The 26,923-nt window shown below is 48.2% G+C and overlaps 1 protein-coding gene across 4 annotated transcripts in view; it reads left to right on the top strand.

Annotated features, from left to right (window-relative positions):
* Positions 1-17,722, top strand: part of cnga4 (cyclic nucleotide gated channel subunit alpha 4) — a 127,821-nt gene extending 110,099 nt beyond the window's left edge. For all 4 annotated transcript variants that reach the window (XM_087988495.1, XM_087988494.1, XM_087988493.1 and 1 more), the window contains 2 exons: positions 13,297-14,292; positions 16,283-17,722. In XM_087988495.1, coding sequence (XP_087844621.1) covers positions 13,297-14,292; positions 16,283-16,767 — 1,481 coding nt within the window. In that variant the 3' untranslated portion in view covers positions 16,768-17,722. The remainder of the gene's footprint in view (positions 1-13,296; positions 14,293-16,282) is intronic.
* Positions 17,723-26,923: the final 9,201 nt, after the last annotated feature.

Here is a 26,923-nt window from a genome sequence, read left to right as displayed (position 1 = left end):
GGTTAAGCTCAATGCAGAGACGGTTAGATCGCAGGTGAAGCTCAGTGCAGAGACTGTTAGATCGCACGTGAAGCTGAATGCAGAGGCGGTTAGATTGCAGGGGAAGCTCAATGCAGAGATGGTTAGATTGCAGGTGAAGCTCACTGCAGAGACGGTTAGATCGCAGGTGAAATTCAATGCAGAGACGGTTAGATCGCAGGTGAAGCTCAATGCAGAGACGGTTAGATCGCAGGTGAAGTTCAATGCAGAGACGGTTAGATCGCAGGTGAAGCTGAATGCAGTGACTGTTAGATCGCAGGTTAAGCTCAATGCAGAGACAGTTAGCTCGGTGCAAAGAAGTTTAGGTCACAGGTAAAGTTCAATGCAGAGACGGTTACATGGCAGGTGAGGTACAATGCAGAGGCGCTTATTTTGCAGGTGAAGCTCAATGCAGAGGCAGTTAGATCACAGGTGAGGCTGAATGCAGAGAAGGTTAGATCGAAGGTGAAGGTCAATGCAGAGACGGTTAGATCGCAGGTGAAGCTCAATGCAGAGACGGTTAGATCGCAGGTGTAGCTCAGTGCAGAGACGGTTAGATCGCAGGTGAAGTTCAATGCAGAGACGGTTAGATCGCAGGTGAAGTTCAATGCAGAGACAGTTAGATCGCGGGTGAAGTTCAATGCAGAGACAGTTAGATCGCAGGTGAAGTTCAATGCAGAGGCAGTTAGATCACAGGTGAGGCTGAATGCAGAGAAGGTTAGATCGAAGGTGAAGGTCAATGCAGAGACGGTTAGATCGCAGGTGAAGCTCAATGCAGAGACGGTTAGATCGCAGGTGTAGCTCAGTGCAGAGACGGTTAGATCGCAGGTGAAGTTCAATGCAGAGACGGTTAGATCGCAGGTGAAGTTCAATGCAGAGACAGTTAGATCGCGGGTGAAGTTCAATGCAGAGACAGTTAGATCGCAGGTGAAGTTCAATGCAGAGACAGTTAGATCGCAGGTGAAGCTCAATGCAGAGACTGTTAGATCGCAGGTGTAGCTCAGTGCAGAGACGGTTAGATCGCAGGTGAAGCTCAATGTAGAAACAGTTAGATCGCAGGTGAAGTTCATTGCAGAGACGGTTAGATCGCAGGTGAAGCTCAATGCAGAGGCGGTTAGATCGCAGGTGAAGCTCAATTCAGAGACGGTTAGATCGCAGGTGAAGTTCAATGCAGAGACGGTTAGATCGCAGGTGAATCTCAATGCAGGGACGGTTAGATCGCAGGTGAAGTTCAATGCAGAGACGGTTAGATCGCAGGTGAAGTTCAATGCAGAGACGGTTAGATCGAAGGTGAAGTTCAATGCAGAGACAGTTAGATCGCAGGTGAAGTTCAATGCATAGAGAGTTAGATCGCAGGTGAAGCTCAATGCAGAGACGGTTAGATCGCAGATGAAGTTCAATGCAGAGACAGATCGCAGGTTAAGCTCAATGCAGAGACGGTTAGATCGCAGGTGAAGCTCAATGCAGAGACGGTTAGATCGCAGGTGAAGCTCAATGCAAAGACGGTTAGATCGCAGGTGAAGCTCAATTCCGAGACGGTTAGATCGCAAGTAAATTTCAATGCAGAGACGGTTAGATCGCAGGTGAAGTTCAATGCAGAGACGGTTAGATCGCAGGTGAAGTTCATTGCAGAGTCGGTTAGATCGCAGGTGAAGCTCAATGCAGAGGCAGTTAGATCGCAGGTGAATCTCAATGCAGGGACGGTTAGATCGCAGGTGAATCTAAATGCAGATACGGTTACATCGCAGGTGAAGCTCAATGCAGAGACAGTTAGATCGCAGGTGAATCTCAATGCAGGGACGGTTAGATCGCTGGTGAAGCTCAATGCAGAGACGGTTAGATCGCAGGTGAAGTTCAATGCAGAGACGGTTAGATCGCAGGTGAAGCTGAATGCAGTGACTGTTAGATCGCAGGTTAAGCTCAATGCAGAGACAGTTAGCTCGGTGCAAAGAAGTTTAGGTCACAGGTAAAGTTCAATGCAGAGACGGTTACATGGCAGGTGAGGTACAATGCAGAGGCGCTTATTTTGCAGGTGAAGCTCAATGCAGAGGCAGTTAGATCGCAGGTGTAGCTCAGTGCAGAGACGGTTAGATCGCAGGTTAAGCTCAATGCAGAGACGGTTAGATCGCAGGTGAAGTTCAATGCAGAGACGGTTAGATCGCAGGTGAAGTTCAATGCAGAGACAGTTAGATCGCGGGTGAAGTTCAATGCAGAGACAGTTAGATCGCAGGTGAAGTTCAATGCAGAGACTGTTAGATCGCAGGTGTAGCTCAATGTAGAAACAGTTAGATCGCAGGTGAAGTTCATTGCAGAGACGGTTAGATCGCAGGTGAAGCTCAATGTAGAAACAGTTAGATCGCAGGTGAAGTTCATTGCAGAGACGGTTAGATCGCAGGTGAAGCTCAATGCAGAGGCGGTTAGATCGCAGGTGAAGCTCAATTCAGAGACGGTTAGATCGCAGGTGAAGTTCAATGCAGAGACGGTTAGATCGCAGGTGAATCTCAATGCAGGGACGGTTAGATCGCAGGTGAAGCTCAATTCAGAGACGGTAAGATCGCAGGTGAAGTTCAATGCAGAGACGGTTAGATCGCAGGTGAAGTTCAATGCAGAGACAGTTAGATCGCAGGTGAAGTTCAATGCATAGAGAGTTAGATCGCAGGTGAAGCTCAATGCAGAGACGGTTAGATCGCAGGTGAAGTTCAATGCAGAGACAGATCGCAGGTTAAGCTCAATGCAGAGATGGTTAGATCGCAGGTGAAGCTCAATGCAGAGACGGTTAGATCGCAGGTGAAGCTCAATGCAGAGACGGTTAGATCGCAGGTGAAGCTCAATTCCGAGACGGTTAGATCGCAAGTAAATTTCAATGCAGAGACGGTTAGATCGCAGGTGAAGTTCAATGCAGAGACGGTTAGATCGCAGGTGAAGTTCATTGCAGAGTCGGTTAGATCGCAGGTGAATCTCAATGCAGAGGCAGTTAGATCGCAGGTGAATCTAAATGCAGATACGGTTACATCGCAGGTGAAGCTCAATGCAGAGACAGTTAGATCGCAGGTGAATCTAAATGCAGATACGGTTACATCGCAGGTGAATCTCAATGCAGGGACGGTTAGATCGCAGGTGAAGCTCAATTCAGAGACGGTTAGATCGCAGGTGAAGTTCAATGCAGAGATGGTTAGATCGCAGGTAAAGCTCAATGCAGAGACGGTTAGATCCGGTGAAGCTCAATGCAGAGACGGTTAGATTGCAAGTAAAGCTCAATGCAGAGATGGGTGGAGCACAGGTGAAGCTCAATGTAGAAACAGTTAGATCGCAGGTGAAGCTCAATGCAGATACGGTCAGATCGCAGGTGAAGCTCAATGCAGAGACGGTTAGATCGCAGGTGAAGCTCATTGCAGAGACGGTTTGATCGCAGGTGAAGCTCAATGCAGAGACAGTTAGATCGCAGGTGAATCTCAATGCAGGGACGGTTAGATCGCAGGTGAAGCTCAATTCAGAGACGGTTAGATCGCAGGTGAAGTTCAATGCAGAGACGGTTAGATCCGGTGAAGCTCAATGCAGAGACGGTTAGATTGCAAGTAAAGCTCAATGCAGAGATGGGTGGAGCACAGGTGAAGCTCAATGTAGAAACAGTTAGATCGCAGGTGAAGCTCAATGCAGAGACGGTCAGATTGCAGGTGAAGCTCAATGCAGAGACGGTTTGATCGCAGGTTAAGCTCAATGCAGAGACGGTTAGATTACAAGTGAAGCTCAATGCAGAGACGCTTATATCACAAGTGATGTTCAATGCAGAGGCGGTTAGATCGCATTTGTATCTCACTGCAGATACGGTTACATCATCGCAGGTGAAGCTGAATGCAGAGGCGGTTAGATCACAGATGAAGCTCAATTCCGAGATGGTTTGGTCACGGGTGAAGTTCAATGCAGAGACTGTTAGCTCGCAGGTGACATTCGGTGCAAAGAAGGTGAGGTCACAGGTAAAGTTCAATGCAGAGACGGTTACATGGCAGGTGAGGTACAATGCAGAGACGCTTATTTTGCAGGTGAAGCTCAATGCAGAGACAGTTAGATCGCAGGTGAAGCTCAATGCAGAGACAGTTAGATCGCAGGTGAAGCTCAGTGCAGAGGCAGTTAGATCGCAGGTGAAGTTCAATGCAGACACAGTTAGATCGCAGGTGAAGCTCAATTCAGAGATGGTTAGATCGCAGGTGAAGCTGAATGCAGAGACGGTTAGATCGCAGGTGAAGTTCAATGCAGACACAGTTAGATCGCAGGTGAAGTTCAATGCAGACACAGTTAGATCGCAGGTGAAGCTCAATTCAGAGATGGTTAGATCGCAGGTGAAGCTGAATGCAGAGACGGTTAGATCGCAGGTGAAGCTCAATGCAGAGACGGTTAGATCGCAGGTTAAGCTCAAGCAGAGACTGTTAGATCGCAGGTGAAGTTCAATGCAGAGACGGTTAGATCGCAGGTGAAGTTCATTGCAGAGACGGTTAGATCGCAGGTGAAGCTCAATGCAGAGGCAGTTAGATCGCAGGTGAAGTTCAATGCATAGAGAGTTAGATCGCAGGTGAAGTTCAATGCATAGGGAGTTAGATCGCAGGTGAAGTTCAATGCTGAGAAGGTTAGATCGCAGGTGAAGCTCAATTCAGAGACGGTTAGATCGCAGGTGAAGTTCAATGCAGAGGCAGTTAGATCGCAGCTGAAGGTCAATGCAGAGGCGGTTAGATCGCAGGTGAAGCTCAATGCTGAGAAGGTTAGATCGCAGGTGAAGCTCAATTCAGAGACGGTTAGATCGCAGGTGACATTCAATGCAGAGGCAGTTCGAGCGCAGGTGAAGTTCAATGCAGAGACGGTTAGATCGCAGCTGAAGGTCAATGCAGAGACGGTTAGATCGCAGGTGAAGCTCACTGCAGAGGAGGTTAGATCGCAGGTAAAGCTTAATGCAGAGACGGCTACATCGCAAGTGAAGCTCAATGCACAGATGTTTAGTTCACAGGTGAGTCTCAATGCAGAGACGGTTAGATCAGGTGAAGCTCACTGCAGAGGAGATGAGATCGCAGGTGAAGCTCAATGCAGAGACGGTTAGATCGCAGGTGAAGATCAATGCAGAGACAGTTAGATTGCAGGTTAAACTCAATGCAATGAAGGTTAGATCGCTGGTGAGGCTCATTGCAGAGACAGTTAGGTCATAGGCAAAGCTCAATGCAGTGAAGGTTAGATCGCAGGTGAAGCTCAATGCAGAGATGGCTACATTGCAGGTGAAACTCAATGCCGTGAAAGCTTGAACGCAAGTGAAGCTCAATGCAGACACGGTTAGATCACAGGTGGAGCTCAATGCAGAGATGGTTTCCCGGGGTGAAGTTCACTGCAGACACGGTTAGATCGCAGCTGAAGTTCAGTGCAGAGAAGGTTAGATCGAAGGTGAAGGTCAATGCAGCGACGGTTAGATCGCAGGTGTAGCTCAGTGCAGAGACGGTTAGATCGCATGTTAAGCTCAATGTAGAGGAGAAAGTGAGGTCTGCAGATGCTGGAGATCAGAGATGGAAATGTGTTGCTGGAAAAGCGCAGCAGGTCAGGCAGCATCTAGGGAACAGGAGAATCGACGTTTCGGGCATTAGCCCTTCTTCAGGAATGAGGAAAGTTGGTCCAGCAGGCTAAGATAAAAGATAGGCAGGAAGGACTTGGGGGAGGGGCGTCGGAAATGTGATAGGTGGAAAGAGGTCAAGGTGAGGGTGATAGGTCAGACTGGGGTGGGGGCGGAGAGGTCGGGAAGAAGATTGCAGGTTAGGAAGGCGGTGCTGAATTTGATGGATTTGACTGAGACAGGCTGGGGGGAGGGGAAATGAGCTGGTGAAATCCGAGTTCATCCCTTGTGGTTGGAGGGTTCCTAGCCGGAAGATGAGGCGTTCTTCCTCCGACCGTCGTTTCGTTGTGGTCTGACGATGGAGGAGTCCAAAGACCTGCATATCCTTGGTGGAGTGGGAGGGGGAATTGAAATGTTGAGCTACAGGGTGGTTGGGTTGGTTGGTCCGGGTGTCCCAGAGGTGTTCCCTGAAACGCTCCGCAAGTAGGCGGCCCGTCTCCCCAATATAGAGGAGGCCACATCGGGTGCAAAGGATGCAATAGATGATTTGTGTGGAGGTACAGGTGAATCTGTGGCGGATATGGAAGTTTTCTTTGGGGCCTTGGAGGGAGGTGAGGGGGGAGGTGTGGGCGCAAGTCTTGCACCTCCTGCGGTTGCAGGGGAAGGTGCCGGGAGTGGAGGTTGGGTTGGTGGGGGGTGTGGATCTGACGAGGGAGCCACGGAGGGAGTGGTCTTTACGGAATGCTGATAGGGGAGGGGAGGGAAATATATCCTTGGTGGTGGGGTCCGTTTGGAGGTGGCGGAAATGGCGGCGGATGATGCGCTGTACATGGAGGTTAGTGGGGTGGTTGGTGAGGACCAGTGGGGTTCTGTCCTGGTGGCGGTTGGAGGGGCGGGGTTCAAGGGCGGAGGATCGGGAAGTGGAAGAGATGCGGTGGAGGGCATCGTCGACCATGTCGGGGGGGAAATTGCGGTCCTTGAAGAAGGAGGCCATCTGGGATGTGCGTTTTTGGAACTGGTCCTCCTGGGAGCAGATGCGGCGGAGTCGAAGGAATTGGGAGAATGGGATGGCGTTTTTACAGGGGGCAGGATGGGAGGAGGTGTAGTCCAGGTAGCTGTGGGAGTCGGTTGATTTGTAGTAGATGTCCGTGTTGATTCGGTCGCCTGAGATAGAAATAGAAAGGTCGAGGAAGGGGAGGGAGGAATCTGAGACTGTCCAGGTGAATTTGAGGTCGGGGTGGAAGGTGTTGGTGAAGTGGATGAACTGTTCAACCTCCTCGTGGGAGCACGAGGCGGCGCCGATACAGTCATCGATGTAGCGGAGGAAAAGGTGGGGTGTGGGGCCAGTGTAGTTGCGGAAGATGGATTGTTCCACATATCCTACGAAGAGGCAGGCATAGCTGGGGCCCATGCGGGTGCCCATGGCTACTCCTTTGGTTTGGAGGAAGTGGGAGGATTGGAAAGAGAAGTTGTTCAGGGTGAGGACCGGTTCAGTCAGTCGAAGGAGGGTGTCTGTGGAAGGGTACTGGTTGGTACGGCGGGAAAGAAAGAAGCGGAGGGCTTTGAGTCCTTCGTGATGGGGGATGGAGGTGTACAGGGACTGGATGTCCATGGTGAAAATAAGGCGTTGGGGACCGGGGAAGCGAAAATCATGGAGGAGGTGGAGGGCATGGGTGGTGTCCCGAACGTAGGTGGGGAGTTCTTGGGCTAAGGGGGACAGGACGGTGTCAAGGTATGTGGAGATGAGTTCGGTGGGGCAGGAGCAGGCGGAGACGATGGGTCGTCCGGGGCAGTCAGGTTTGTGGATTTTGGGCAGGAGGTAGAAACGGGCGGTGCGGGGTTGTGGGACTATGAGGTTGGAGGCGGTGGATGGGAGATCCCCCGAGGTGATGAGGTTATGGACGGTCTGGGAGATGATGGTTTGGTGGTGGGGGGTGGGGTCATGGTCAAGGGGGCAGTAGGAGGAGGTATCTGCGAGCTGGCGTTTGGCCTCAGCGGTGTAGAGGTCGGTGCGCCAAACTACTACTGCGCCTCCCTTGTCTGCTGGTTTGATAGTGAGGTTGGGGTTGCAACGGAGTGAGTAGAGGGCTGCGCGTTCCGAGGGTGAGAGGTTGGAGTGGGTGAGAGGGGTGGGGGAGTTCAGGTGGCGGTTAATATCGCGGCGGCAGTTGGCTATGCAGAGGTCGAGGGCAGGTAGGAGGCCAGCACGGGGTGTCCAGGTGGATGGGGTGTGTTGGAGGCGGGAGAAGGGGTCGTCAGAGGGTGGGCGGGAGTCTTGGTTAAAGAAGTAGGCGCGGAGGCGAAGGCTCAATGTAGAAACAGTTAGATCGCAGGTGAGGTTCAGTGCAGAGACTGTTAGTTCGCAGGTGAAGCTCAATGCAGAGGCGGTTAGATTGCAGGTGAAGCTCACTGCAGAGGAGGTTAGATTGCAGGTAAAGCTCAATGCAGAGACGGTTAGATCGCAGGTGAAATTAATGCAGAGACGGTTAGATCGCAGCTGAAGGTCAATGCAGAGACGGTTAGATTGCAGGTGAAGCTCTCTGCAGAGAAGGTTATATCGCAAGTAAAGCTCAATGCAGTGAAGGTTAGATTGCAGGTGAAGCTCAATGCAGATACGGTTAGATCGCAGGTGAAGCTCAATGCAGAGACGGTTAGATCGCAGGTAAAGCTCAATGCAGAGACGGTTAGATCGCTGGTGAAGCTCAATGCAGAAACAGTTAGATCGCAGGTGAGGTTCAGTGCAGAGACTGTTAGATCGCAAGTGAAACTCAATGCAGAGGCGGTTAGATTGCAGGTGAAGCTCACTGCAGAGGAGGTTAGTTCGCAGGTGAAGCTCAATTCAGAGACAGTTAGATCGGAGGTGGAGATCAATGCAGAGACGGTTAGATCTCAGGTAAAGCTCAATGCAGTGAAGGTTAAACTGCAGGTGAAGCTCAATGCAGAGACGGTTAGATTGCAGGTGAAGCTCAATGCAGAGACGGTTAGATTGCAGGTGAAGCTCAATGCAGAGATGGTTAGATTGCAGGTGAAGCTCAATGCAGAGACGGTTAGATCGCAGGTAAAGCTCAATGCAGAGACGGTTAGATCGCTGGTGAAGCTCAATGCAGAAACAGTTAGATCGCAGGTGAGGTTCAATGCAGAGACGGTTAGATTGCAGGTGAAGTTCAATGCAGAGATGGCTACATTGCAGGTGAAGCTCAATGCCGCGAGGGCTAGATCGCAGGTGAAGTTCAATGCAGATACGGTTAGATCGCAGGTGAAGTTCAATGCAGAGACGGTTAGATCGCAGGTGAAGCTCAATGCAGAGACGGTTAGATCGCAGGTGAAGCTCAATGCAGAGACGGTTAGATCGCAGGTGAAGCTCACTGCAGAGACGGTTAGATCGCAGGTGAAGTTCAATGCAGAGACGGTTAGATCGCAGGTGAAGTTCAATGCAGAGACGGTTAGATCGCAGGTGAAGTTCAATGCAGAGACGGTTAGATCGCAGGTGAAGTTCATTGCAGAGACGGTTAGATCGCAGGTGAAGTTCAATGCAGACACGGTTAGATCGCAGGTGAAGTTCAATGCAGAGACGGTTAGATCGCAGGTGAAGTTCATTGCAGAGACGGTTAGATCGCAGGTGAAGTTCAATGCAGAGACGGTTAGATCGCAGGTGAAGCTCAATTCAGAGACGGTTAGATCGCTGGTGAAGCTCAATGCAGAGACGGTTAGATCGCAGGTGAAGTTCAATGCAGAGACGGTTAGATCGCAGGTGAAGCTCAATTCAGAGACGGTTAGATCGCAGGTGAAGGTCAATGCAGAGACGGTTAGATCAGGTGAAACTCAATGCAGAGGCGGTTAGATCGCGGGTGAAGCTCAATGCAGAAACGGTTAGATCGCAGGTGAAGCTCAATGCAGAGACGGTTAGATCAGGTGAAACTCAATGCAGAGACGGTTAGATCGCAGGTGAAGCTCAATGCAGAAACGGTTAGATTGCAGGTGAAACTCAATGCAGAGGCGGTTAGATCGCGGGTGAAGCTCAATGCAGAAACGGTTAGATTGCAGGTGAAACTCAATGCAGAGACGGTTAGATCGCAGGTGAAGGTCAATGCAGAGACGGTTAGATCGCAGGTGAAGGTCAATGCAGAGACGGTTAGATCAGGGGAAACTCAATGCAGAGGCGGTTAGATCGCGGGTGAAGCTCAATGCAGAAACGGTTAGATCGCAGGTGAAACTCAATTGTAGAAACAGTTAGATCGCAGGTGAGGTTCAGTGCAGAGACTGTTAGATCGCAAGTGAAACTCAATGCAGAGGCGGTTAGATTGCAGGTGAAGCTCACTGCAGAGGAGGTTAGTTCGTAGGTGAAGCTCAATTCAGAGACAGTTAGATCGGAGGTGGAGATCAATGCAGAGACGGTTAGATCTCAGGTAAAGCTCAATGTAGTGAAGGTTAAACTGCAGGTGAAGCTCAATGCAGAGACGGTTAGATTGCAGGTGAAGCTCAATGCAGAGACGGTTAGATTGCAGGTGAAGCTCAATGCAGAGATGGTTAGATTGCAGGTGAAGCTCAATGCAGAGACGGTTAGATCGCTGGTGAAGCTCAATGCAGAAACAGTTAGATCGGAGGTGAAGATCAATGCAGAGACGGCTACATCGCAGGTGAAGCTCAATGCAGAGACGGTTAGATTGCAGGTGAAGCTCAATGCAGAGATGGCTACATTGCAGGTGAAGCTCAATGCCGCGAGGGCTAGATCGCAGGTGAAGATCATTGCAGAGACTGTTAGATTTCAGGTTAAGCTCAATGCAGTGAAGGTTAAACTGCAGGTGAAGCTCAATGCCTGGACGGTTTGATCGCAGCTGAAGGTCAATGCAGAGACGGTTAGATCAGGTGAAACTCAGTGCAGAGACTGTTAGATCGCAGGTGTAGCTCAATTGTAGAAACAGTTAATCGCAGGTGAGGTTCAGTGCAGAGACTGTTAGATTGCAGGTGAAGCTCAATTCAGAGGCGGTTAGATTGCAGGTGAAGCTCTCTGCAGAGAAGGTTATATCGCAGGTAAAGCTCAATGCAGTGAAGGTTAGATCACAGGTGAAGCTCACTGCAGAGGCGGTTAGATTACAGGTGAATCTCTCTGTAGAGAAGGTTATATCGCAGGTGGAGCTCAATGCAGAGACGGTTGAATCGCAGGTGAAGCTCAATGCAGAGATGGTTAGATCGCAGGTTAGGATCAATGCACTGAAGGTTAGATCGCAGGTGAGGCTCTTTGCAGAGACAGTTAGGTCATAGGTAAAGCTCAATGCAGTGAAGGTTAGATCACAGGTGAAGCTCAATGCAGAGACGGCTACATCGCAAGTGAAGCTCAATGCAGAAACAGTTAGATCGGAGGTGAAGATCATTGCAGAGACGGTTAGATCGCAGGTTAAGCTCAATGCAGAGACGCTTGTATCACAATTGATGTTCAATGCAGAGACGGTTAGATCGCAGGTGAAGCTCAATGCAGAGGCGGTTAGATCACAGGTGAAGCTCAATGCAGAGACGGTTAGATCACAGGTGAAGCTCAATTCCGAGATGGTTCGGTCACAGGTGAAGTTCAATGCAGAGACTGTTAGCTCGCAGGTGACATTCGGTGCAAAGAAGGTTAGGTCACAGGTAAAGTTCAATACAGAGACGGCTACATGGCAGGTGAGGTTCAATGCAGAGGCGCTTATTTTGCAGGTGAAGCTCAATGCAGAGGCAGTTAGATCGCAGGTGAAGTTCAATGCAGAGACAATTAGATCGCAGGTAAAGCTCAATGCAGAGATGGTTAGATCGCAGGTAAAGCTCAATGCAGAGAAGGTTAGATTGCTGGTGAAGTGTATGGTGACGCAATTTGGCTGAAAGAACAAAGATACCACAATAAAATAAAGACCTGTACCCTAAAGGAGGTGCAGGAGCAGAGGGAGCTGGCTATGTATGTTCACCGATCAGTACAAATGGCAGAATAGATGGAGAGAGCCGTTAATAAAGCATTCAGTATCCTTGGCTTTATTAATAGGGGCACAGCGTACGAGGAGAAGGACACTCGTTAGACCTCAGCGGGAGCATTGTGTGTGTAGATTAGATTAGATTAGATTAGATTAGATTAGATTACTTACAGTGTGGAAACAGGCCCTTCGGCCCAACAAGTCCACACCGCCCCGCCGAAGCGCAACCCACCCATATCCCTACATTTACCCCTTACCTAACACTACGGGCAATTTAGCATGGCCAATTCACCTGACCTGCACATCTTTGGACTGTGGGAGGAAACTGGAGCACCCGGAGGAAACCCACACAGACACGGGGAGAACGTGCAAACTCCACACAGTCAGTCGCCTGAGGTGGGAATTGAACCCGGGTCTCTGGCGCTGTGAGGCAGCAGTGCTAACCACTGTGCCGCCGTGCCGCCCACAATGTGGTGCCCACAATGTATGTCGTGGTGCCACTTGATAAGACAGATGTGAATGCGTTGGAGAGATTGCAGATGTGATTTACAAGAATGGTTCCAGGAATGAGAAACTTCAGTGATGAGGATAGACCGAAGAAGTTGGGACTTCTTGGAGACAACAAGGCTAAGTGGAAGAGAGACAGAGAAGGAGGGATTTAGCAGGATATTGCTGGGTATGGGAGGTCTGCGTTATAACGAAAGCCTGAATAGGCTGGGACTTCTTTTAGTGGAGCGCAGGAGGGTGACCTGACAGAAGTTTATGAAATACGAGATGGAGTTGATGGTAGTTGTCCTTTTCCCAAGATGGGGAATTTCAAGACAAGGGTCACATTTTTAAGATGAGAGGAGGGAGGTTTGAAAAAGGCATGAGGTAAATTTTTTACACAGAGGGTGGTTGGCGAGGAATGAACTTCCTGAGAAAGTGCTGGATGCTGGTACAATTACAATGTTTCAAAGACATTTGGATGGATAGATGAATAGGAAAGGTCTGGAGGGATCTGGGCCAGGAGCAGGCAGGTGGAACTAGTTTAGTTTGGGATTATGTTCGGCCTGGACTGGTTGGACTGAAGGGTCTGTTTCCATGCTGTAGGAATCTCTGACTGTATCCGGGAAGGAGAGCGTGAGATACTAGGAGTGGTGGAGAGAGATAGAGGGAGAGGTAAAGAGAAACAGGAAGGTAGAGAAATTGAGAAAGAAAGACAGAAAGAGAGGGAAGTGGAGAGCGAAATAGAGGGAAAGGCAGAGAGAGAAAGAGAATTAGAGGGAGAGAAGAGGTAGAGAGACAGAGAGGTACAGGCACAGAGAGGTAGAGAGATGGAGAGATTTAGGGAGGAATTAAATAGAGAAGGGCCCAGGAATTGGAGCCATGATCACCAATCATAGAATGTTTCAGATTGGGCTTTGGGGATGAGGGAGGGTTGTTGGGGAGAGGTGTGGGTCTTGGGGAGAGTTTTGGGGGTGGATGGAGAGTTTGGAAGAGGTGAAACCATAGAAAATTTGAAAACAAGATGAGAATTTTAAACCCAGGACTCTGCTTAACCAATGGATAAAGGATGTCAGTGAGCACGGTGGGGTGGGGTGCGACTGGGTGAATGGGATTTGGTGATGGGAGTGAGTTCAGATACAGGGCAGAGGAGGTTTCAAAGAATTGTAGTTGATTTGGCCGAGGGGTATGTTTGGAAAGTCACTGACAGCAGTGTTTTCAGACATGTCCTTAGCTCAGTGATGGAGTGGATCTGCAATTCTCCTGCAGGATATCTGGAACAGGGAATCTTAGTGACGGACCGCTGGCAGATTGCTGCGAGGTATGCTCGGAGCCATGGCTTCAAGTTGGACGTGCTCTCCTTGCTGCCTACAGAGCTCCTGTACCTTCAGTTCGGTGTTCACTGTCCTGCTGTCCGACTCAATCGGCTGCTCCCGGTCCGCTGTCTCCTGGAGTTCCTGCAGCGTCTGGAGACCCGAGTGTTCTACCCCAACACCTACCGGGTGCTCCGTACCTCCGCCATCCTGGTGGCCAGCATTCACTGGAATGCCTGTGCCTATTTTGCCTTATCTAGACACATTGGCTTTGGGCAAGACCCTTGGGTATACCCCAATATTTCAGATCCCGACAATGCCCGCTTGAGGCACCAGTACCTTTACAGTTTCTACTTCTCCACCTTGATCCTGAGCACCATAGGGAACATCCCGAAGCCTGTACGGGAGGAAGAGTTCCTCTTTGTGATGGTGGATTTCCTCATCGCTGTGCTGGTCTTTGCGAGCATCGTGGGAAACATGGAGTCAATCATCTCCAATCTGGACAAGGCAGCTCGCAGTGTCTTCCCCGATCACCAGCTGATCAGGGATTACCTCCGATCCCAGCGGGTCAACCCGGAGCTGCAGCAGCGAGTGACCGAATGGTCCCAGCACCTGCATCTCTACAAGAAGGTAACCAATGAGAGGCAGATCCTGCAGCTGCTCCCGGACAAGCTGCAGGCTGAGGTCACGGCTTGTGTCCACCTCCAGACCCTCAGGAAGGTCCAGCTTTTCCAATCCTGTGATCAGCGTGTGCTGCACCAGCTGGTGATAAGACTGCAGCCTCAGGTCTTCAGCCCCGGAGACTATGTGTGCCGTAAGGGTGACATAGGTAGGGCCATGTACATCGTGCAAGATGGGCGGCTCGCAGTGGTCACTGACGATGGACTGACACAACTCGCTGTCCTCGAGGCTGGGAACTATTTTGGAGAAATCAGCATCCTCAACATTGCAGGTAAGACTCTGCAGAGCCCTAGTGCTCGTTCCTATTCAGTCCCCTGCCTCCTAGAGCCAGCAGATCCCATTTTCAATTCCCACTCGAAGGACTGAATATCATAGTGTCATAAAGAAGGAGGCCATTTGGCCCAATGTGCCTGTGTTAGCTCCTAGAAAGTGTAATCCAGTTATTCCCAATCCCTCTGTAAAATGTTTCCTTTTTGAATATTTATTCAATTTCCTTTTGAAAAGTTTCCTGATATTTGAGGCAACACATTCCACGCCAGAAACACTCATTGTGCCAAAACACTCTCCTGAACTCCAAAAAGTTATTTTGTCACGAGAACAGAAGTGCATAAGAAACAGGAGTAGGCCATTCAGCCCCTCAAGCCTACCCTGCCATTCTATAAGGCTGGCTGATCTGCCCCAGACCTCAATACCCTTTTTTTGTGCCAGCCCCTCAACCCCTCAATATTTCCAGGGATGTAGCCTCCACAACTCTTTGGAGCAGAAAATTTCAAACATTCACTGCCTCTTCACTACCCTGCACTTCTGGTCTCTGATATATTTTTGATTTTTAAAACTTCCTGCAGTTGAACCCTGCACTGTGCCTGCACTATCACTAATTGGTTTCAAGCTCGATCTACAATCCTAGTTTTCTGGTTCACCAGGGCACTGGTCCCAGCTTGGTTCAACTGAAGCCCATCCCAGTTGAACAGCTCTTTCTTTCCCCAATACTGATGCCATATCAATTGTAACCCATTTCTTCTGGGCCAATCTTTGAGCCACTCATCGAGCTGTCTAATCGTACTTACCCCACACCAATTTGCTTGTGGCTCAAGTGATAACCTGGAACTGATTACCCCTGCGGTTGTGCTTCTTTAATGTAGCCCCACACTGCTCGTAATCCCTCAGCAGAAACTCTTAGATTAGATTAGATTAGATTCAGTGTGGAAACAGGCCCTTCGGCCCAACCAGTCCATACCAACCCACCGAAGCGCAACCCGCCCAGACCCATTCCCCTACTTTTACCCCTTCACCTAACACCACGGGCAATTTAGCATGGCCAAATCACCTAACCTACACATTTTTTGGATTGTGGGATGAAACCGGAGCACCCGGAGGAAACCCACGCAGACACAGGGAGAATGTGCAAACTCCACACAGAGAGTTGCCTGAGGCGGGAATTGAATCCGGGTCTCAGGCACTGCTTCATTGGTACTACCTCTGGGACTAATACCTACAAGGGCCACAACAACTGGACCATTCTCCTCCCATTCCAATTTCCTCTCCTACCCAGAAGAAGATGCCCTGAACCTTGGCATTGATCAGCATACAGTCTCAACACTTTCTGTCTTTGCTGCAGAGAGTGGTATCTATTTGACTAACTATTCCCCTATGACGTTGACATTTGTTGTTTCATTCCCCAATTGAATGGTGCTATGGACCATGCTGCTGTGGTCAGTTTGCTCATCCAAGTTTTCAGTTTCCGAACCTACCACGGAAATGAGAGCACAAAAACTATACCAACACTCAGAGTACAGTGCTGAGGGAGTGCTGCACTGTCGGAGGGTCAGTGCTGAGGGAGTGCTGCACTGTCGGAGGGTCAGTGCTGAGGGAGTGCTGCACTGTCGGAGGGTCAGTGCTGAGGGAGTGCTGCACTGTCGGAGGGTCAGTGCTGAGGGAGTGCTGCACTGTCGGAGGGTCAGTGCTGAGGGAGTGCTGCACTGTCGGACGGTCAGTGCTGAGGGAGTGCCGCACTGTCGGAGGGTCAGTGCTCAGGGAGTGCTGCACTGTCGGAGGATCAGTGCTGAGGGAGTGCTGCACTGTCGGAGGGTCAGTGCTGAGGGAGTGCTGCACTGTTGGACGGTCAGTGCTGAGGGAGCGCCGCACTGTCGGAGGGTCAGTGCTGAGGGAGTATAGAGCCTTGCCTGAGCATTATAGTGGTTTGGTCACAGCCCAGATGCAGCTTTTCATTTTTTGCAAGTTTTCTGTCTTTGAATCTCAAGGGAGTAAATCTGGAAACCGGAGAACTGCGAACATTCAGAGTGTTGGATATTCGGATCTCTTCGCCCTGGGGAAGGATGATCTGACTGAGGTGCTGCTGGATTTCCCCGAGGCTAAGGAGATGCTGGAGGTGAAAGGTCGGGAGATGCTGCTCAGGATGGGACTGCTGGATGAAGCTATCGCACCAAGTGAAGTGGAGAATGGGAGAGTGGTGACGAAGGTGGGGCCGATGGAAAATTCTCTCGACTTGTTACAAACCAGAATGGCTCGCCTAATGGCAGAACTTGAGTCCAGTTTCCAAAAGGTCAGCTTTCGACTTGACTGCCTTGAAAGTTTGCTGGAGGTTGATGAGGGTGTGGAGAGTGAAGGGAATGTCAGGATCCCAGGTTCGTCCAGAATCAAACTGAATAATCCAGGATTATTCCAGGATGTAGGGCCAGACAAGTCTCAACCAGATTCACCCCACGCAGCTCAAGGACTGAGCTGAAGTCGGCGGATGCTGAATTCTGAAACAAAACAGAAACTGCTGGAGAAACACAGAAAAAGAGTAACAATTCAAATCCAGTGACACTTCCAAAACGTAAACTTTGTTTCCCTCTCCACCTGCTGCCAGACCTGCTGAGTTTCTCCAGCAATTTCTGTTTTTGTTACAAATCCCTACAGCTAGTTCAAAGATCAGGCCAAGGCTCCAGCTAAAGTTCAATCCTGTATGCAGAGCCGTTTCATTCCCAGCTCATTTCCTCGGCCTAGGCCCAGGCCCAGACCCATTCCCATTTCTTCCCAAGTGCTCAGCTCCAACATCCAGGACGAAGGGCCAAGACCCAGCTCAGCCCCAAACCCAGGCATAGGCCCAACGCAGACCATTTGGCCCACCAAGCCTGTACTGTTTTCAATACAATTGTAGCCAGTCCTCTCTCTCAATACTATGTTTGGTTAGAAAAGAAAATGCTTGAGAACTAAACACAACTAATTAGGTTGGTCGCACATAGATATTGAAAACATTGAAAGATAAATATTTATGTGCGAATTAACTGTTACTATAGCCAGAAGGAAATGTCAGATCTTAACTTTGAGTCTGGAAGGCAGCCTCAGAGAGGACATGGAGATGAGACACATTATCAATTAAATATGAACAATAATAATGTGTAAACAATAGTTTAATCACTGAAATAGAGCCTTGATGTCACACCAAGATATGAAAGTAATGTTAATTGTGGAAGGACTAATCGAACTGTCTGAGTGTTAAGAGATAGTAAAAATACTGATCCCATGAATGTGGCATTTGACACAAGGAGAAGACAACACTCATAAAGACAGAGAATTGAAACACCTTTACTGATAAAACCTTGAACAAAGGATTAATCTCAGAATGAAAGAATAAGGGAGTGGTGAAGGGAATTTTCATGTAAAGAGCATAAAACATGATAAATAAAGTGATCATCTGAAAGCTCACAAATTTGTCGTGGAACCTTGACTGAAAAAGCAGATAAAGAGGGAGAATGTTGGAAGCTTCAGCAACACATGTAGATGGGACAACCCGTACCAGAGGGTTAACACTCACGTTGACAAAGCTGCATGGGGAGGGGGAGGGGGAGGAATCACAACAACATAAACATAAAACCCTTTCATTGAAATTTCACAAAAACTCTCCAATAACATTTCTCAAAGGGTATTTTCTCACTCTGGAAGGAGATATCTTACTCACTCAGGCCTTTTAGATGGAAAAATACTTCACATGTTGAGATTTTTTTTGACATTCTGTGTAGTCATAAATATCATCAAACTGATTCTATTGGATTTGTTGTTGCAGCTGTCGGCACAACCATTTACTCATCCACTTAAAATGCATTCCTTCTTAATTTCTGTCCATAAAATTGTAAAATTGGTAACTTGTCTCATTTAAGCTTTTTGTTACAGGGCAGAAGCAGCCATTCAGCCCATTCAGCCCATCATGCCTGTACCTAGAACAGTACAGCACAGAACAGGCCCTTCAGCCCACGATGTTGTGCCGACCACTGATCCTCATGTATGCACCCTCAAATTTCTGAGACCATATGCATGTCCAGCAGTCTCTTAAATGTCCCCAATGACCTTGCTTCCACAACTGCTGCTGGCAACGCATTCCATGCTCTCACAACTCTCTGTGGAAAGAACCCGCCTCTGACATCCCCTCTATACTTTCCTCCAACCAGCTTAAAAGTATGACCCCTCGTGTTAGTCATTTCTGCCCTGGGAAATAGTCTCTGACTATCGACTCTATCTATGCCTCTCAATATCTTGTATATCTCAATTAGGTCCCCTCTCCTCCTCCTTTTCTCTAATGAAAAATGTCCGAGCTCAGTCAACCTCTCTTCATAGGATAAGCCCTCCAGTCCAGGCAGCATCCTGGTAAACCTCCTCTGAACCCTCTCCAAAGCATCCACATCTTTCCTATAATAGGGTGACCAGAACTGGATGCAGTATTCCAAGTGCGGTCTAACCAAAGTTTTATAGAGCTGCAACAAAATCTCACGACTCTTAAACTCAATCCCCCTGTTAATGAAAGCCAAAACATCATATGCTTTCTTAACAACCCTGTCCACTTGGGTGGCCATTTTAAGGCATCTATGTACCTGCACACCAAGATCCCTCTGTTCCTCCACACTGCCAAGAATCCTATCCTTAATCCTGTACTCAGCTTTCAAATTCAACCTTCCAAAATGCATCACCTCGCATTTATCCAGGTTGAACTCCATCTGCCACCTCTCAGCCCATCTCTGCATCCTGTCAATGTCCCGCTGCAGCCTACAACAGCCCTCTATACTGTTAATGACACCTCCAACCTTTGTGTTGTCTGCAAACCTGCTGACCCATCCTTCAATCCCCTCATCCAAGTCATTAATAAAAATTACAAACAGTAGAGGCCCAAGGACAGAGCCCTGTGGAACACCACTCACCACAGACTTCCAGGCAGAATATTTTCCTTCTACTACCACAAGCTGTCTTCTGTTGGCCAGCCAATTCTGTATCCAGACAGCTAAGTTCCCCTGTATTCCATTCCTCCTGACCTTCTGAATGAGCCTACCATAGGGAACCTTATCAAATGCCTTGCTGAAGTCCAGGTACACCACATCCACAGCTCGACCCTCATCAACTTTTCTAGTCACATCCTCAAAGAACTTGATAAGGTTTGTAAGGCATGACCTGCCCCTCACACAGCCGTGTTGACTGCATTTAACCTGTTCTTCAAACGAGCATCAGTCCCTACTGACATTGCCCTGCGTTTTCCCCATATCCCTGTGCACTATTTCTATCCCAAATAACCGTCCAGTGCCCCTCTTTACTGCCTCAGTTGAACCTGTACTGCCACATTTGGAGAAGTGATGGCCTATTGATATTATCGTTAGATTGTTAACCCAGGGACCCAGGTAAAGTTTGGGGATCCAGGTACAAATCCCACCACAGCAGATGATAGAATTTGAACTCAACAAAGAATCTGAATTAAGAGTCTAAAGATAATCATGAATCCATTGTTGATTATCAGGAAAAACTCATCTGGTTCACTAATGTTGCTGAGGGAAAAAAGCTGCCATCCTTGGTCTGGCCTCCATGTGACTCCAGATCCACAGGGACATGGTTGACTCTTACCTGCCCTCTGGGCAATAAATGCTGGTGACACCCTCATCCTGTGATTGAATGAATAAAAAACAGTTCAAGGCACTGCATTCCAGAACCTAACACCTCACTGTGTGAAAAAGGTTTTTTTCTCACATCACCTTTGCTTCTTTTGAAGATAAGACTGTCAGACCATCAGACATAGGAGCAGAAATTAGGCCATTCAGCCCATCAAGTCGGCTCCACCATTCAATCATGCCTGATAAGTTTCTCTTTCCCGCTTTCTCCCTGTAACCCTTGATCCCTTTGATACCCAAGAACCTATCTATCTCAGTCTTAAGTACACTCAATGACCTGGCCTCCACAGCCTTCTGTGGCAATGAGTTCCACAGGTTCACCACTCTATGGCTGAAGAAGTTTCTTCCTATCTCTGTTCTAAAGGGTCTTCCCTTACTCTAAGGCTACGCCCTCGGGTCCTAGTCTCTCCTACCGATGGAAATATCTTCCCAACATCCACTCTGTCCAGGCCATTCAGTATTCTGTAAGTTTCAATGAGATCCCCCCCTCATCCTTCTAAACTCCATCAAGTACAGATCCAGAGTCCGCAAATGTTCCTTATATGTTAAGCTTTTCATTCCTGGGGCCATTCTCGTGAACCTCCTCTGAACACGCTCCAGGGCCAGTACATCGTTCCTGTGCACAATACTCCAAATGTGGTCTGACCAGAGCCTTATAGAGCCTCAGGAGTACATCCTTGCTTTTATATTCAAGTCCTCTCAAAATAAATGCCAACATTGCATTTGCCTTCTTATGTAATGACTCAGAGTCGAGAGTGTGGCGCTGGAAAAGCCCAGCATCTGAGCAGCAGGAGAATTGACCTTTCTGGAATAAGCCCTTCATCAGGAATGAAATGTCAATTCTCCTGCTTCTCCAATGCTGCCTATCTGCTGTGCTTTTCCAGCACCACACTCTTACCTCTGATCTCCAGCATCTGCAGTCCTCACTTTCTCTTAACTACTGACTCAACCTGCAAGTTTACCTTGAGAGAATCCTGGTCTAGAACTCCTAACGTTCTTTGCACTTCAGACTTCTGAATTTTCTCCCCATTGAGAAAATAGTTCATGCCTCTATTCTTCTGACCAAAGTGCATGACTTCACATTTTCCCACATTGTACTTGTCACAAAACTAGTCCCTTTTTAAAAACTGTTCCTTGGCTCAAGGAGACTCTGTCCTTGATTTTTGTCAGAGGGGCAATAAACCCGGCCGGGCTCCAATCAGTCTGGTTTTGTACAGAGATGAAAAGGATTTTGAGAGGCCTTTTGTTTATATGTAAACAGGTGACACCTCAGGTCAAAGTGGTCATGTTTTAGAAGTGATCTGTATAATGAAAGGGAAGTGGTCAGTTCTCTAACAGAGCTGAGCAGTTTAGTTCAGTCCTGAACTGGTGGGAGTTCAGCTGTGTGGAAATTTTCTCTGTCTCTTTCTGCCCTTCAACTTCAACCTGTCAGCATGTGTTCCATTTATACTGGGTTTTAAAGAGAGTTTGTTTATTGAGACTGTTGTGTAAGTTCGGAACAGCATAATTAAGTCTAGTTTGGATAGATTGAGTTCTGTTGGGGTTATTTATTCTGTTCTTTGTGTTTCATTGTGTAATTTTGTGAATAGATTTTTGTCTGTTTAAAGCCTAGTAGTCAACCTCGCTAACATAATCCGGGTAATTTTCACTGTACACTTACCGAAACAAATTGCAAAGTTATGATCTGGGCTGCCTGCTTAGGAATGTTTTGAGTGATCTAGCCTAGTCCATAACATACTCCATCTGCCACTTTGACCACTCTCCTAACCTGTCCAAGTCCTTCTGCAGCCCCCCCCCTCCCCCACCTCCTCAATGCTATCTGTCCCTCTACCGCTCTTTGAATCATCTGCAAACTTACCCAGAATGTCCTCAGTTCCTTCATCTAGAGCATTAATGTATAAGGTGAAAAGTTAAAAAAGAAATTATATAAACCAGGAGATTTAGAGTCTTCTCAGTTTAGGGCACTGAGAAGACTCTAAAACAAACGAGAAAAAAAAGAAAAGAAAGAAAACGTAAAGTGAAAAGTTGTGGTCTGAACACTGAGCCTTGTGGAACACCACTTGTCACCGGCTGCCATCCTGAGAAGGGCCCTTTAATCCCCACTCTCTGCTTCCTGCCAGACTGCCAAGCTTCTATCCATGCTAAGATCTTACCTATCACACCATAGGCCCAGATCTTACTCAGTAATGTCCTGTACGGCCCCTTGTCAAAGGCCTCTTGAAGTCCAGGTCGTTAACATCCATTGGTTCTCCTGGATCTAACCTGCTCATTATCTCTCAGAGAATTCTAGCAGATGTGTCAGGCGTGACCTCCCCTTGTTGAAACCTTGCTGACTTTACCGTACACTTCCAAGCATTCAGAAATCTCATCCTTCACAATGGATTTGAGGATCTTACCCACAACCAAGGTTAGGCTAATCGGTCTGGAATTATAAATCTCTTGAAATCTGTGCCTTTTACAAGCCTGAACAGTGTTTTCTCCAGCTACTCTGTCCAGCCCATTCGTCATTTTAAAAATCTCTGTCAAATCTCCTCTCAGCCGCGTTCTCTCAGAGGAGCTCACTCCCAACTCCTTCAATCTCGCTCCATCACTGAAGTTTCTCATCCCTGGAACTGTTCTTGTAACTTGTCTCTGCACCCTCTCCAATGAATTCACATCTTCCCTGTAATCTGGGGCCTACACCTGGACACACTCCACCAGCTGAGGTCGAACAGGGGGCTTGCACAAGTTCACTATCACCTCCTCGCTCGTGTACTCTATTTCCCTATTAATAAAGCCAAGGACACTGCCTGCTGTATTAGTCGTGCTCTCCAGCTGTCCTGCTGCCTTCAGTGATCTGTGTATATATACACCCAGCTCTCTCTGCTCCTAAATCCCCTTTAGAATTGTACTCCCTATTTTATATTGTCTTTCAATGTTCTTCCAACCAAAGTGCATCACCTCACACTCCACTGTATTGACCCTCATCTATTACCTCTCCACCCACTGCACCAACTTGTCGATGTCCTTTTGGAAGTTCCATATTGTCCTCCTCATAGATTACAATCCTTAATGTCATCTGCAAACTTTGAAATTGTTCCCTGCACAGCAAGATCCCAATCATTAATAAATATCAGAAAAAGCAAGGGTCCCAATACTGACTCCTGGGGAACTCCATCACAAAAACTTGCTTCCTACCTGAACAATATCCATTGACCTATTCATTCCTGTCACTCAGCCAATTTTGTATCCATGTTGCTCCTCTCCTTATATTACTGTGACCTATAACTCTCCTCACAAGCCTGTTGTGTGGCACTACATCAGGCACCTTCTGGAGATCCATGTACATCGGATCGACAGTGTTACTCTCACTGAGCATTTCGGTTATTTCTTCAAAAAAAAACTCCAACAAGTTAAACACAGTTTCCCCTTCAGAAATCCACGCTGACTCTCCAAATCCCCACACCCTCTTCCCCGCAAGCACCCCTTCCTCGTTAGCTTCTGCAAACAGGTGACAGGATGACCATTGTCCACTCCTGGCACTGCCAGCCCAAACCTGCCCACACTGTGGGCTGGTGGCCACACATGCCCATGACTGCAGCAGACCTCTCCCCCCCTCATCTTCCCACCTCCTTGCCCCCTCCCTCCACCCAGGACCGGTCCCTATGGGGACAGTGGGCTGATTGTGACCTAATCCCTGGAACACAGACATTATCCCCCGTGCAATGTCACCCCCAATAGGACACTGACCGTCAGCAAAGCCAGGGACTGGTGTGGAAGGATGCCCCAACTTTCTGAGCCGAGCAGCCCCCCACCCCCAACTGATAGGTGACCCCACAGACCACACTGTGGAAACTCGCCTGTGACACTCAGTCACATTGCTGACTGCAGATGCCACGTCATAGAATCATACCATTATACAGGACTGAGAGGCCCTTGGGCCCGTTGAGTCGGTGCTACCAAAAATATATTTCTACCACATTAATCCCACTTTCCCACACCAGGTCCATTGCCTTGACTGTTATGATATTTCAGGTGCTCAACCAAGTACTTTTTAAAGGTTTCTCACCTGAACTACCCTCCCAGGCTGTGCATTCCAGACTGCATGAAAAATGTTTTCCTTAAATCCCCTCCAAACCACCTGCCTTTCACTTTAAAATTATGCCCATTTGTTATTTACCTTTTGACTCAGGGGAACAGTTGCTTTCCATCCATCCTGTCCATGCCCCTCAGGATCTTATACACCTCTATCAGGTCCCCCCTCAGTCTTCACTGCTCTGAAGAAAACAGTCCAAGCTTATCCAGTCTCTCTTCATTGTTAAACTGCTCCATCCCAAGTAGCATCCTGGTGAATCTCCTTTGGACTCCCTCCCATGCAAATCCAACATAACCTCCTGACTCTTATAATTGATGCCTCATCTGATAAAGATTAGATTCCCTACAGTGTTGGAACATGCCTTTCAGCCCAACAAATCCACTCTGACCCTCCAAACAGTAACCCATTCCCCTACCCTATATTTACTCCTGACTAATGCACCTAACACTATGGGCAATTCCCCAAACCTGCACATCTTTGGACTGTGGAAGGAAACCAGAGCACCCAAAGAAAACCTGCACAGAGATGGGGAGAATGTGCAAACTTCACACAGACAGTCGCCCAAGGCTGGAATTGAACCGAGGACCCTGGTGCTGCGGGGCAGCAATGCTAACCACTGAGCCACCGTGCTGCATGGCAAGTGTCTGAAATGGCCTTTGTAACTACTCCATTATCCTGTAGTGCCACCTTCAGGAATCTGTGGATAAACACCCCAAGATCCCTCTGAGCTTCCTAGTGTCCTGCCATTCATTGAGTACTCCCTTGTCTTGTTCCTTCTTCCAAAGTGTATCACCTCACACTTCAGGTTTAATTCCATCTGCCCATCTGACCAATCCATTTATATCATCCTGTCAACTACCCGACTAATTTTTGTGTCATCTGCAAGCTTTTTTTATCATTGCCCCATATTCTCATCTACATCATTTATAAACATCACAAATAATAAGGGACCCAGCGTGATCACTGTGCACCACTGAACACCAGGCTCCAGTCACACAAACAGCCTTCTACCACCCCCCTCTGTCTCCTGTCTGTAAGTCAACTTTTGATCAAATTTGCCAAGTTACCCTGGATCCCATAGGATTTTACCTTTTTCATCCATTTCCTACGTGAGCCTTGTCAAAGGTTTTCCTGAAATCCATATGGACTACATAAACTTCACTACTCACGTATAGGACATGGCCATCGCTGACTGGACCCAGTATTTATTGCTCATCCTTCATGGTCCGTGAGAAGGTCAGGGTGAGCTGCCTTCTTGAATCGCTGCATCTATGTGCTGTAGGTAGAGCCACAATATCCTTAGGGAGGGAATTCCAGGATTTTGACCCAGTGACACTGAAGGAATAGTGACATATTTTCAAGTCAGGATGGGAAGTGGCTTGGAGAGGAACTTGCAGGGGGTGGTGTTCCCATGTATCTGTTGTCCTTGTCCTGGATGGTGTCAAACTTCTCGAGTGTTGTTGGAGCTGCCCCCATCTGGGCAAGTGGGGAATATTCCATCACACTCCTGACTTGTGCCTTGTAGTTGATGGATAAATTTAGGGAAAAACAAGGACTGCAGATGCTGGAAACCAGATTCTAGATTAGAGTGGTGCTAGAAAAGCACAGCAGGTCAGACAGCATCCGAGCAGCAGGAAAATTGACGTTTCAGGCAAAAGCCCTTCATCAGGAATAGAGCGGGAATAAATGCAGGGTCCAGTCAGCGATGGCCATGTCCTATAAGTGAGTAGTGAAGCTGATGTAGCCCATATTCCTCTATTCCTGATGAAGGGCTTTTGCCTGAAACGTCGATTTTCCTGCTCCTCAGATGCTGCCTGAACTGCTGTGCTTTTCCAGCACCACTCTAATCTAGAAATAAATTTAGGGAGTCAGGAGATGAGTTACTCACTGCAGATTTCCCAGCCTCTGACCTGCTCTTGTAGCCAGTGTGTTTATGTGGTGAGTCCAGTTGAGTTTGTGATCCATAATAACTCCTAGGGTTTAGATAGTGGGGATTCAGTGAATGTCAAGGAGCGATGATTACCATAGGAACTAGGAGCAAGACAAGACCATTCGGCCCTTTAAACCTACCTCACCATAGATCATAGAACAATACAGCGCAGAATAGGCCCTTCAGCCATCAATGTTGCGCCGACCTGTGAACTATTCTCAGCTCGTCCCCCTACACTATCCCATCATCATCCATGTGCTTAAAGAAGGATTGTTTAAATCTCCCTAATGTGGCTGAGTTACCTACATTGGCAGGTAGGGAATTCCATGCCCGTACCACTCTCTGAGTAAAGAACCTGCCTCTGACATCTGTCTTAAATCTTAAAGCTGACGTCATCATCCTAGGAAAAAGACTTTCACTGTCTACCCTGTCTAATCCTCTGATATCTTGTATGTCTCTATCAAATCCCCTCTTAGCCTTCTTCTCTCCAATGAGAACAGACCCAAGTCCCTCAGCCTTTCCTCATCAGACCTTCCGTCCAGACCAGGCACCATCCTGATAAATCTCCTCTGCTTCCACATCCTTCCCGAAATATCGTGACCAGAACTGTACACAATATTCCAGGTGAGGCCGCACTAGCGTTTTGTACAGTTGCAGCATGACATCACAGCTCTGGAATTCAATTCCTCTACCAATAAAACCTAACACATCGTATGCCTTCTTAACAGCACTATCCATCTGGGTGGCAACTTTCAGGGATCTATGTACATGGACACCAAGATCCCTCTGCACATCCACACTACCAAGAATCTTTCCATTGACCCAGTACTCTGCCTTCCTGTTATTCTTCCCAAAGTGCATCACCTCACATTTAGCTGCTTTGAACTCCATTTGCCACCTCTCAGCCCAATTCTGCAGTTCATCCAAGTCACCCTGCAACCTGTAACACTCTTCCACACTGTCCGTA

This window comes from Chiloscyllium plagiosum, unplaced genomic scaffold, assembly GCF_037043375.1.
Source record: "Chiloscyllium plagiosum isolate Xiang-an unplaced genomic scaffold, Cpla_swu_hap1 HiC_scaffold_6, whole genome shotgun sequence".
NCBI classification, from domain to species: domain Eukaryota; kingdom Metazoa; phylum Chordata; class Chondrichthyes; order Orectolobiformes; family Hemiscylliidae; genus Chiloscyllium; species Chiloscyllium plagiosum.
This window is presented reverse-complemented; position numbering and strand designations above follow the sequence as displayed.